Source organism: Labrus bergylta, chromosome 11, assembly GCF_963930695.1.
Source record: "Labrus bergylta chromosome 11, fLabBer1.1, whole genome shotgun sequence".
Classification (NCBI taxonomy): domain Eukaryota; kingdom Metazoa; phylum Chordata; class Actinopteri; order Labriformes; family Labridae; genus Labrus; species Labrus bergylta.
The window spans coordinates 16,579,586-16,592,587 of NC_089205.1; the positions used below are offsets into that span (position 1 = coordinate 16,579,586).

The window sequence follows — 13,002 nt, forward strand, 5'->3', positions numbered from 1 at the left end:
AATACAGTGGGAAGGGGGTGCATAAAAAGTTTTGTAATGGTGTCAGAGCTGGATTGAGTTTATACATTTATACATTACACACATTTCCCAGAAAGGGTTTAATCAATTTACACTTCGAATTGAGCACAATTTCTCTCACATAATTCAAGCCTCTCTCTATAAGAGTTTCTCACAAATATCAATGAAATTACAGATAAGCTTGAATGGTTTTTCTTCCATGTCAATGATTGTTACAAACTTAACCCTGACCACCATCTAACCAACCCTCAAACAGACACACACTCATTCAGCAATGTGTGAAGACTAAAGAAACTCGAAACCTGAAATAGTTTTCTGCTCAACATTTAGGACGTTAAGTGTTAAGATAAAAGTAAATACAAAATACAGACACAAAACATTTGACAACAATTTAATTTACAGACAGGAAGTAACAAGAAATATCACGCTTGTTTTCTCTGTGATGTCTGGCTCAATGCACCATGTGCAACTACAGACACAACCACAGTATCCTCTTTCTTGTTCAAGTTAACAGCTCAAGTACATATACAGAAACATTCAAAGAAATAAATAACTTTTGTAAATATATATATATATATATATATATATGTACATGTTCATCATTAAGCATATTAAAGTAAGTGTATTCTTTTTTTAAGGTGTATGATGTAATCTCTTGAAATAATAATAATGTCCTGACATATGATGTACACACCCATTTCGTGCAGGTGCACTAGATTTGGTAGTGAAATTTGAAAGTTGGAGAAGTGAAACAATTCTATGCTATATTTTCTGAACTGAATTCAAAAACTTTACTCAAAGAAAAAATGGGTCCCTGGAACACTGTTTGGAGATAAAAAGCTACCAGGAGAGTTACGCTTTCACTGTTGCAGGCCCACCACCGTAACGTCTCGCATAGCATTTTATCTTCAAACTGTGTTCCAGGGACTAAATTTTCCTCTGAAGAAAGTTTGTGTATAGAGTTATGAACATTTACCAAAGAATCTGTACACTTTCACATTTCTGTACCAAAACTCCATAGCGCACCTTTAATTCAAGTCAAACAAGCTTTTTTTAAAATCCATGTATTGTGAAGGAAGAAATAAAATGATGCTGCTCTATGCACCATCCACACAACTAAAGGGGCAGTGATAATACAGTGCATATAACAGCAACATGTATGCTTAGCCCATGGTTGGCATCAATAGACAAAAGTAATAAAGATGGTCACTTCTGTAGTTTTGAAGAAGGTTGTAACACAGCAGCTTACCTACCGATTGATATGATATGTCTGGGTCTATTTATACAGAAGATACTTTTTCTTTCTCGTCCTTGTTGCCACTTGTGGTACTACAACAACAAAAAAAATCCCCTGAAGCCGTAAGAGACTGTTGTCAGGGCACTAATTGCAAATGAAACTTAGTATTGTTCTTTAAATTTATATACATCTACTGTATGGAGTTTTATGCCAAAAAAATTTCCGAGAAGATTTTTTGGCACTGGAGCAAGGTGATCTTTCCCTTTTAAATAATATACCTCCCTGCTTAAAAGCACGCCATAAAAAAAATCAGGGCAACTTTTGGAAAAGTAATCTGAAAATATGTCAGTTGTGCTCCTGCGGTAGCCTTTGCTGGGGAATATAAGCGTGTGCTACAGCTGCATTTTTTATTTATTTTGTTCCTACCAGTTGCCCACAAATAGTGTTGGCTATTTTGAACTGAGTGATTGGGTTTGATGATGGAAAGTCTATCTTGCACTTTGATGACTTGTTGTGTGTAATGCATTGAGACTTTAAGCAATAGAATAAATTATGGAAGCTGCAGAACTCTGAATAAAAAATTTAAACGAATTAATGATATGTAAATACTTTTGAATCACATTAGGCAGTTCTCTTTTAATAGTAGACAGAAATTGACGTGATACCCAGGCTTTGACAAACAAAGCCACCATTAATCAATGTTGATGGGAACAAAACAGCAGCATGCAGAGATGCTTACGTGTAACTCTATTGTTCATGCTCTGAATATTAAGTTGATCATTGTGCTATGCCAGATCCAAAACACCTAGACTGTGTTGATCAGTTAACACCTGTGTGAATTTGGTATTAATAAGATTTCAGGGTAAATTATAAACTGCAGGTTTAATCCCTCAGAGCTGTGTTGATCTGTTCCACCCGGTCCATACAAATGTAATAATCCATGTGCATAAAGGATACATACAGAGAATCACATTCAAAGCAGACTTTAGTATAAATGATGTGTTGATGATGTTGAAAACAACAGCGATATCTAAAAGCATAGACATTCAGAGACAAAATCACAATTTCACATCCCTGTTTGCCTGTAGCTCATGTCTGGTGGAGGAGTTTGTGGTTTGCTCAGCTCTCTTCAGCATAGTGTTTACGGTTCAAGTGCTACCAAAGGTTATTAGCAGAGTAGCCACCCCTGGCCCAAACCTCGAGCATAAGTCTTCTACAGACCTCTCTTCTAGGGGTCTATTTGTGCAGCTGCTGGCCTTTTTAAAGCTGATGGATCTGCTTCGTGTCTCTTTGCTGGCAGCTTGGCTATCCCAGAAAAACATCCCAATGCATTGCTTATTCTTTTTCAACACTCTGGCCTGGATCTGCTTCTTTTTACTGTGTGTCATAACTGACCTTATGTAGCATTTTTACAAGAGAGGACTGAATGTTTTTGAAAACATGCCGGAAAACACGCCGAGGTCTGGTTTTAAGCACACCTAACATCGGTGTTAGGGGTGCAGGTGCTGTAGATTGTGGGTGAAACAAGACTTTTTTATAGCAGCTTTTACTAGAGTCATGGTCAAAAATCAATTCATTGATGTGGATCTATCCACCGTTCCCCTGTGCCTACAAGGACACAGGAGGCCTTTTAAGTGCATGCACACCTTACTGTGTAGGGAGGCGTAGATGAACGGGTTGTAACAAGCAGAGCTCATGGCCACTAGATGACAGCAGACTTGTAAAACGTTCACATAGCGCTTCCCTATGATGTGGAAGTCTGGGTCCAGGTCCAGTAACAAGTTCAGCACCTATGGACATGAAAAAAGTTGTGTATTGAATTGTATTAAAGGGGACATATTATGACAAATCCACTTTTACAGTGCATTTATTTGGGTAACTTGAGTGTCTACCAACCCACAAAAGGTGAAATAAATCCATCCAGTCCTTTGTTTGTGGTCTGCATGAGTCTTACCAAACAGAAAAATGTTCAGTTTCAAATGTCCTCTCCTTGTGATGTCACATTGGGATTCTGGTAAAAAAAATATACCCTCCCCTCCCCTGATATCTCCACCCATGGACTACACCCCTAGCCTAGAAGAAAAAATGTATTCCCTCTAGCGAAGGAGTGGTGTCTACCGGGAAAACTCTGAGGGGTTCATTGCATTTAAAGAGACAGATACCAAAAAGGAGCGTTCTAAGAGAGCTGGTTCATACAGGGTCACAAACCTCCTCTGGTGCTTGATTCATGTTATATTTTGACCAAAGCAAAGCACAGATGTTTAATTTAGACCACAGGGGACTGTTTGCACAAAATGTTTTTTGGAAACACAATCCTACTGTAAAGGTAACAATGTCTTTCTTTCAGTAATATGACGTTGACATCCTTATTTGTTTGTGCATGGCACATAGTGGACATAATGTTGTTATTGTAGACAAAATTACCGGATGAAGACCCGCTGTGGTAAATGATGTGTAATAATAAACTATTTCATGGACCATTAAGGCTCCTCTATTTTTATCACTGTACTGCTGTGAAGTTTGAGAGTTTCCAGCAGATTTGTATACATGTGAATTTCCTCCCCAAGCATGTCTTTTGTACAAGGATCTTTCTCAAATTCTTCAAAACAGATTATATAAAAGACTCAAGGGAATAATAAAGGTGCCTTTAAATTTAGTCTGGCTTTGGTCTTGTCTCTAGCAATCTGGATTTAAGACTCACCTGTAGGGGTAGCCAACACAAGGCGAAGGCCAGCACTGAGGCCACCAGCAGAGAGAAGGTCTTCTTTCTCCTTTTGCTCCAGCGTTGCTGGCTATTGGACGGCTCCCCAGGCACTGAATAGTGCTTTAGGCTAACGGTAATAGCGCAGTAGGATAAGCTGACGGACAGCAGCGGGACCATATAGGAGGCTATAAGAATGAAACAGGAGTAGAGAAGCCGCAGATTGCCACTGTCTGGCCAGAACTCCTCGCACACAACAAGGTCAATGCCGCTGGGTCGCAGATCCAAATAGCGCGTGTAGAGAGATGGAGGTGCAGCCAAGGCCAGAGATACAAGCCAGACAACCACAGTCACTGCACCACACCCCATCACGGAGATCCTTTGTCTTATTGGGTGAGCTGAGACAGAAAAGATAAAGGTATGCTGTTAAGGCATTGGAGGTAAATGCTTCAAAGCAGTGTTTTTTTTCTACATTAAAGTCAACATTTTAATAAAGTATTAGAGCATCTTTCAAATTACTCTAAGGTTGAGTTTTAATAAATGTAATAATCCGGTGGAAACCGGTTCAGTCATTGAGAAGATTTCAGCCAATTAATTTAGTACCCCTGGATACTCTGATGGCCAAATATCATTTCCATTATAAACTCAGAAAATACATTTTCAGATACTAAAATAAATGTAAAAAAATGTTTTAACACTAGAGAAAATACATTTCATGAGTAAGAAATTATTATTGAAATGTAATTTCCTCACCAACAACAATGTAGCGATCCACAGCAATGGCAGTGAGTGAGAGCACCGATGCAAACACTGTAGCGCATTGCAGCAAAGGTACCAGGTGACAGAGGGGTCTTCCAAAAGCCCAGCCATGTGTATCAAAGGCATAAGACACAGTCAGTGGAACACAGCTCAAACACATCAGCAGGTCTCCTGCTGCCAAGTTACCGATGAAGAAGTTGGTGGCATTGTGGAGTTTCTTGTCGGCCATGATGCAAGCTAACAGGAAAGAGTTTCCAACCCCAGCCACAACCACTATGAGAATGTAGAGCGGCAGGAAGAGAGGTTTGAACTGCAGAAGAAGCTCCATGCCTTCAAACATGTCCAGGGGGTCACTGTGGTTAAGTCCATAGCTTTCAATAACCTCTAATGTCTCATGTCCTCTTCCATGGCTGATGTTATGGATCATACTGAAGTCTTCATCAATGAAGATATCACTGCTTTGGAAGCGAACCTATAAGGCAGACATTGATCAACAATAAATCAATAAGTACTGCAGCACTCATAAATAACGTCACATTGTGAACTAATTTGAGGTCACATGAATTACCTTTATTATTAAATTTAAATCAAAGGGTTACTGCCACTGCCTTATATTTTAGCAATCATATACAGTCACAGTTCTATGACTTTCTTCTTAGTTAAGTAACAACTAAAAGGCTTACTGTCTCTCATGTCTATCTCCATTAAGTCCATTTGTGTCTATTGTAATGATGCAGAATTAGAATTCTCAGTGAATCATGTTAACAAAGCCTTTTCAGTGACTGCATGGCCACAAGAGGAAAGTAAAATGCTTTTTAATGACTCTAAATCTTGGAACCAGGACGACCAAGCCAAAGCGCAATATGTAACAAAATAGCACGAACAATCCAGAAGTACAAAAATAAGTCCATAATTTTACCGCTTCTGGCTATTTTACAAGAATAACATTGTGATTAAGTAATTTAATCTGCAGTAGAAAACAGCCTGATTCTTTTTAGACCCTATTTGTTTACTCTTTATTTCATTTGCACCTTTATTTCATTTGCACCTTTGGATAGTTATATCAGAGAGCTATCACTGGATACATTTAATAGCAAAGTAAACTTAAAAACAGGGTGATTCTTGATCTACTTTGCATGATTTTTTAATCTAGAACTGTGAAAATTGTGTGAAGAGTCAATAACTCTGGATGTAAAACCCTAGCTCTATGGCCAACTCGGAATTATAACTCTGAAAAAGTGTAAGTGCATGTTTTAGGATCTCACAACATTACTATATGCAAACTAAATGGCTTAGATGTTACTATATTCTTTCAATTGCATGTTGCAGTCGTATGTAAGAAAGCTATTCTGTTAAGATCTAAAACTCATCATCAAACTTTTCTGATTTATTTGATCCTTCAAGAACTTTACTATCTAACTAAAATACATTTAGCTTCTTTCTGGGCGTTGACTTCAGAGGACAGAATCATTAGTCATTATCTTTATGTCCCTGAAGGGATCCAGACTTAATCTTCTTGCTTCCAGCTGAATCCCACCTGTGATATGTTTCTGAATCTGCCCTGAGAAGAGTTGATTTATACCAAGAGGCAGATTTTTTTGAGCTGAGTTTAAGAATAAATGACTTCAGACTCATAATCAGGTTTACTGATACTCGAGAAATGTTGAGAAGTGATTGCCTAGAAAGACAGCATACTTGGTCTTTCCTTTTTTTGCCCGATGCCTTGTGATATACTGTGTCTCCCATTGGAACATTATGAACCCTTCTGTGATTTTCTTCAAATAACTGTGAAATCCCATTCATAGCCTCTGCTGCCACATCAGCCTGAAGATTAGAAAAGTGTCTTTTCCAGGTCTTTAATATCACTTTACTGGGAATTTTAAAGCAGCAAAAACATTGTCAGCTGCCAGAAGGGATCTCCATGACATTTGAAGGAACATTTGAGGATAATTCTGGCACATAAGCATTTTGAAACTCTTATCTTGCCTTTGAGCGTGATAATAACTGCTAAGAAAAAGGTCACGTTTGAGATTAAAAAAGATACCTTGATACTTACATTGCAATGCCTCATAATTTGTTTAGCAAAAATGCAGAATGGTTTGTTTTGTGAGAATTTGTCTTATATTTGAACAAGCATACACAGTTCTATCACTATCTTCTTACATCCAAAAGGCTTACTGTCTCTCTTTTCTTTCTCCATTAAGTCCATTTATGTCGATTGTAAGGATGCAGAAATAAAATTCTCAGTGACTCATGTTAATAAAACCTTTTCAGTACAAGCTCTCCAATTTAGACTCATGAGCTGTGTGTTGAAAGTTTACAGATGGAAAAGTCATTTTTGCCTTTAGTGGATAGGACAGCTGGAGAGAGCAGTGATGGCATGCGGCAAAGGCCTGAGGTCTGACTTGACCCCATAGCTGCTGTGACAAGGATCTTAGCCTCTATACTTGAGGTGCATGCTCAAACTGCTGATCTTAACCAGCACCCATTATCTGATCTTTGTTAAATGAAACTGTATCTCTCAGAATAGTCGCAGAAAACCATTCATTTCTGGAGAAGGCTGTAAAAAAAAACATGTTTTGAGGAGTAAGGATGAAAGGAATATTTCATCTTTGTGCATCAGCTTGTAGCAGCTGTTTTCCACCACTGTGTAAGGCCTTTGGGCTTTGGCGGTTAATGATAAAAACACTGAAATACCGCAATCCTCTGAGTAAATCATTGCCAGCCTTTCAGAAGACTTTCTGATGTGTTTTGGTCCCTTTGATATGTCAACTTCTCTTTTCTTTAGAAACAAGAAATCCTGACCTTTATCTTAAGAGCACTGTTTGTCATCTACATAATATCCTGTAGAAAAATAAAGATTTGCTTGGACTTAAATGTCATGTTATCTGTTTTTTTTTTCTTCTTTAAAGCAGTGTTAGGAATTGCAGTTTAAAATGTAGGCTAATAGTTGAAGGTCAATATTGTGCAAGTTCTTCTTATGACTTCAAAAAACATTCTTATTCAGAAGTAAGCTTATGAAAGTTATGCTGATTTGCAGTCAACTCTTTTACTAGTTCAGATAATAATAATGATAATAATAATAATAATAATAATAATAATAATAATAATAATAAGATGTCCAGCAGTGCATGGAAGACCAGAAACCCATCACCCCCTTAGTTTCCCAATCCAAAATTTCATTTGATCTTGGTCAATCATCTGATAAAAACATGTTAACAGTTTCATGATGCCTTGATTTGAATTAATCAACTGCATGAAAAACAGGCCTTAACATGGTTCATAATCATGTTATATTTGTAGTAATAGAAGCCCTCACATCAATCATGGTGAACATCTCATTGTTTCTATTTCCTCCCTGACTGGTGGCTTACTTACAAGGCATGTTACCTGTTTGACTGCTCAGTCCTGTGAGCATGGTTTGATAAATAATCCCCTTATTGGATTGCATGTCCTTTATTGAATAATACTTTGTGTTCGAATTTGATCCCTCAAAATATGTTCTCAATCAGATAAGGGGTGGAATTTCATTCTTTTCATTCTTTTTCTCAAGTTTGTAATCAAAACTAATAACATGTATGTTTTGTCAATGCAGGCCAACATTTTAATGTCATGTATTTGTGAATTTAGAAAGACCAGGATGTTCTTTTAAGATGAAGAAACATACTGGAAAGCGTAAAGATTGTTCAATGTATACAATTCAAGGAAACAAGGCTATGAGGCCCTTAGAGTAAAACATAAAAAAAAAAATCACCAACCAAATTTAATGGGAGTTCATTAAAAATATTATTAGGAATAAGAGTATGATCCCAATTAGAACTGTTATGAAAGCCATTGAGAAGCAGCATAATTCTTGGTTTGCGAAAAAACAAAACCAACACTAAGTTCGTTTACAGTAAGCATGTGAATCACATTAAATAATTAATTAAACATAGGTAGAGAAAGATAGAGACATTGTTCCAGGATTTTTCCAACCAAGCACTCTTTGAATAAATGATTGATAAAGTTTTAAAAATATTTTAACAGATGGATCCTCTCCAGTGCTCCACTACGTGCATGGAGGGCATATTCAAATATCTTCCATGTCCTCCTTTAGACCTGTTAGTAACCATAACAGGCTCTGCTGCTCTCTGCATGTTAGAGATTGATCTTTTTTTTTTTCTTCTTAAAAAACAGTAGGAATATGCTCCCTGATCCCATCTGGTCTAATGCTGTCCACATTATCTGACAGCATGGAAGAAACCCAACGTTCCCTAGAAACACTGTTGCCATGGCCTTTGTGGAAACCATCCAGTCCCTTTGCCTAATTTGCGAGGCGTGATGAGAATTGAGAACCCTTAAAAATGCAAAACAGGAAGAACGATTACTCTTGACGACCCTCTCTACACCCTATCTTGCCAATTCTCTTTTACCGTTGTTCTTTACCTCTAGGTTTTTCCATCCAGTTTTTTCTCTCTCTCTGTGACTCAGCTGACATTTCCTAACCCGAGCATTTTAATAAATCATACATTTCCATTATTGTGAGACTGCAGGAGGCAGAGGCTGGACAAATATGTAACACAAATTAGGTCAAGGTTCACTATAATTCTGGTGAGATGATTTAATGATGTACCTCATTATATGAATTGAGAATATATTAGACCTGCTCCTTTTGACACTGCAGTATGCCACACAATGTTTAATGATTTTGGATATTCAGTGGTTTGCAGACTAAAGTTTGTGCCCTCTGTACCATTTGATTACACAACTTGTGACTAGACATACACATTCACCACTGCTGAAAGTACTGAATCAATTGAAATCATATTAAAACCTGAACTTCTTTCCGAGCAACAGAGTCTTTGTAAGTCTGCAGGGCTAATGATCATCTGCAGGCTAAATGTTATTATCTCTGTGTGACCCTTTCATTAAGAGAAGTCAAACCCTTGTTAATAGATTCCCCTCTGACAGAGAACACTCCGAATTTAAGAAGTACACATATGGACAAGTGCAATGAATAGAAAAGTCATCATTAAGGGTCTTAAGGTTAGCTGTCAACTTTATATCAAATTCAATCACTTCCTAGTGGTTCTTAGCAAGAACAATTTTATGCTTTCTGTTTTCCAGGAAGGAATGTGCATCCATGCGTTTCTATACACAGTGTTCTCGTGTGTCTTCAGGGTTTGATTTTATAACAAGGCTTACGAATGCCCTGCTGTTCAGCTTTCCATTCCAATTCTGCCCTCCCTTTTGCTGTTCTTTCATGCTGACAGGGTGCACACATACGCTCAGTGACACAGATGAGATTTTACCCAGTACCAGACAAGTGGTTCTTTTTTCATATACGGACTTGTAGCATATAGCCAGAAAGGTGCACACAAAAAAAAAAAAATCTACCTAATGCATCAGAACTGTGGTATGGTAATGTTTTGTTTTGTGCTTAGGACAGATTATGAAATTAAAAGATATTATATAGACATACAAGAAGTGTTATTTTACTGTTCTAACCCATATTAACCCTAACCCTATTCAAAACATACAGTATGTGTAAAACTTGCATGTGCTTCCCCTATACATACAATTTAATATGCATGCACATGTCTCATTCTATTAGTTTCATTCCACATTTACTGCATGTCCAGTTTAACTGGTAACTGTCCATATTTTGTAGTAGTTTCTTAAAGTTAAGACATATTTAACAAAATATTTTCAACAGTTCTTTATGCTATTTGTGTACATGCCATAGGCTTTTTGTGCCTATTGTAAAACATTGCCCAAGATGATACTTGTCATATTATATATATATGTGTGCAAAGTATACAAAGCATTAAATTGCACAATAAAAATATTAAAACAAACAAATGCATTGAGACAATATTTGGGTAAATGAAGTTGATATGAGATGGAGTTTCTTACCTGTGCAGATGTTGAAATTGGAGATATTAGACGAAATATCCCGGTGTAATGTCTCGTCAATTCAGCAAATGAGCTTATTTTCCTCTTTCTTGTTGTTTTTTGTCACTCTATTTTCTTTCGAGTTCCAGCTCTTAATTCTTTTGTATGAAATGCTCTTTCGAAGCTTATATAGAGACTCACAGTGATAAGAGGAGTCAGGCAGGGAGAAGGTGTTGCCTCACTCTGCTCTGAGACAGAGTGACAGACTGAGGGAGAAAGAAAGGGGACCAACATAACCACTCTCCTTCAAATCCTCATTACTGAGCTGTGTCCCACATTTTCTCCTGTCTTTTATCTGAATCCAAATTCAGACACACACGATCACACAAACAAACAAACCCTGTTGCACATATTTTTTTGGAACACCTGTTGAGGAACCTTTTTATACCCTCTGGGAAGAGGGAAAACTATTCTTTTTGCTTTATTTGCTCCATGGCAGCTTGGATTGCCTGCAACTGCAGGGGAATGAGGTAGAAAAAGAGCAATCTTGTGACAAGGGACAGAATCAAGTCTTCAGTTTCTCCAGGTAGAGAAGGAAGATTACATTTTCCAGTTATTACACCAAAAAGAAGAAAGATACACATTTTCTAAAATGAGTCAAGGGCTGACAATTTAGGAAAATGTTAGAATAAGAGGTATATTGCCTCTCTGTTAACAATTCATTAATAACAAAAAAATCACATCTTTGCTTTCTTTATGTTATATCAGTAAAAAAAAACAACCCACATACACATAGACATAGACGTGACACTGTGACTTTACTACCAATTGATCTTGGTTCTACCCTTTGTAATGTAAAGACCACTAAGTGGAACCCCTGCTGGCTCACCAACTCACCAACAGCAGTAACATTGAGAGCAGCATCAATTCAAGCCAGACTGTTTTTCCAGCTCTCAGCTATTCCCTTCATTTGTCTCTGGTAAAAAAAAAAACGTCTCCTTATCACAACTGTCAGGGCTCGGGACTAAGATCTGACACTTAAGCTCAGAATCTCAACGCACACACACGTCATTTCCCACTTCATCAATTGTGGGACCAATTCAATACAAGAAAGACTACTCAATAGAACACAATATCCCGACATACCCACGAGAGCTGCTGAGTAGAGAAAGGCAGAGTAAAAAGCATAGAGAGGTGAAACGATTTATATGGATTGCAACATTTCTGCCTGGCAAGGTCTTTTTGTATAGGTGCCTGGAGAAAAACTAAGTGTATAATAGGTTTCAAATTGATACTGTGGAAAGCTTGCAAAGAAAGAAGTATTGAAAAGGCAGAGATATTCAGCTGCAGGGTAAAAAAATAAAATAAACATGTACCATTAAAAGTACAAAAATACCAGTTTGGTTGTTAGATTCAAATCCGATTTTCGAACAATTCATCCTTTTAACAATTGTTCTGTGTCTTTGCTAACCCCCTTTATATTTTGATATATTTCTTCATGCATTATCTTCTAAATTTATCCCTGGCGCTTACACTGAATAATAACTACGGCTGTGTCTTTTCTCTGCGGATGTTTGAATAAGCTTCGGCATTCAGATACTGAGGTGTAAGTCTGCATTTAATTGATAACCTTGTGATGTGTCACAGCTGTGATTAACTGTGGTAAAAATGTCTGTATCTTACTATCTGGTTGTAGTTGCACAGCCCTTAAACAGCAGAGAGAAACTGCTATAGCTGGAGGATATATTAATGCATTTACCAGCCAGGGAGCCAGCTGTTTCCCTCAGGAGATGCTAGAGACTAACACACAGCTACAGAGGAGAGAGATGACTAGACTAGGTGTTCTTCAGAAACACAACTCCATTTGTAGCTGCTTTGTGTGCTTCCACTTTTTGTCAACACTTTCATAACAACTTCAAAGATTCAGAGAGCTTCCCTCATGTTACCCTCATTCATGTGATGAGTGTCATGAAGGGGTGACGCAGTGAGTTCAATTGGAAGATAAATCTGTTTAGATGGGTTTATGTTTAAAAAATAGTAGAATATTAATATTTATCACCAGCAATTTGATTATTGTATCATACAAGTCAGAAAGACTAAATCAAAAGTTTCCCCTACTAAAGACCCTTTTATTAAAGTTTAAATTATTATATATATTTTTTCAAAATATCAATACACTAATTTTTGAAAAGTCCATAAAAGGAAAACGCTTTGCATTAAACACTCAGACACCATCTTATACTGCAAAGTCAAGTCAAGTCCAGAGCTTTGTCTGAAAAGAAAAACAAAAGGTTGTGACATAAATTAAGAGGTTGTGATGATATTATTAAACTATTTTGGCGAAACAAGGGCTAATTGAAAGTCAATGGTGCTGTAAAGCACTTTCTGTAAATCCAATCATTGGAAAAAAAAA

The 13,002-nt window shown here is 37.2% G+C and overlaps 1 protein-coding gene across 1 annotated transcript; it reads right to left on the bottom strand.

The window, feature by feature from the left end:
* Nucleotides 1-2,161: 2,161 nt before the first annotated feature.
* si:dkey-202l22.3 (7 transmembrane receptor domain-containing protein) lies at nt 2,162-10,876 on the bottom strand. Its single transcript, XM_029278356.2, has 4 exons — nt 10,611-10,876; nt 4,710-5,187; nt 3,957-4,354; nt 2,162-3,045 (listed from the first exon to the last, which is right to left on the bottom strand). Exons 2-4 carry the CDS (start codon nt 5,140-5,142, stop codon nt 2,824-2,826), a joined length of 1,053 nt encoding a protein of 350 aa, XP_029134189.2. The 5' UTR covers nt 5,143-5,187; nt 10,611-10,876; the 3' UTR covers nt 2,162-2,823.
* Nucleotides 10,877-13,002: the final 2,126 nt, after the last annotated feature.

Bases quoted from the DNA above. Each gene is read 5' to 3' on its own strand.
- si:dkey-202l22.3 (XM_029278356.2), bottom strand. From the start codon at position 5,142: ATGATCCATAACATCAGCCATGGAAGAGGACATGAGACATTAGAGGTT. The intron at 4,355-4,709 runs GTGAGGAAATTA...TTTCTGTCTCAG, and splicing joins GGATCGCTACATTGTTGTTG to CTCACCCAATAAGACAAAGG. The intron at 3,046-3,956 runs GTGAGTCTTAAA...TCATGTCCATAG, and splicing joins TGTGTTGGCTACCCCTACAG to GTGCTGAACTTGTTACTGGA.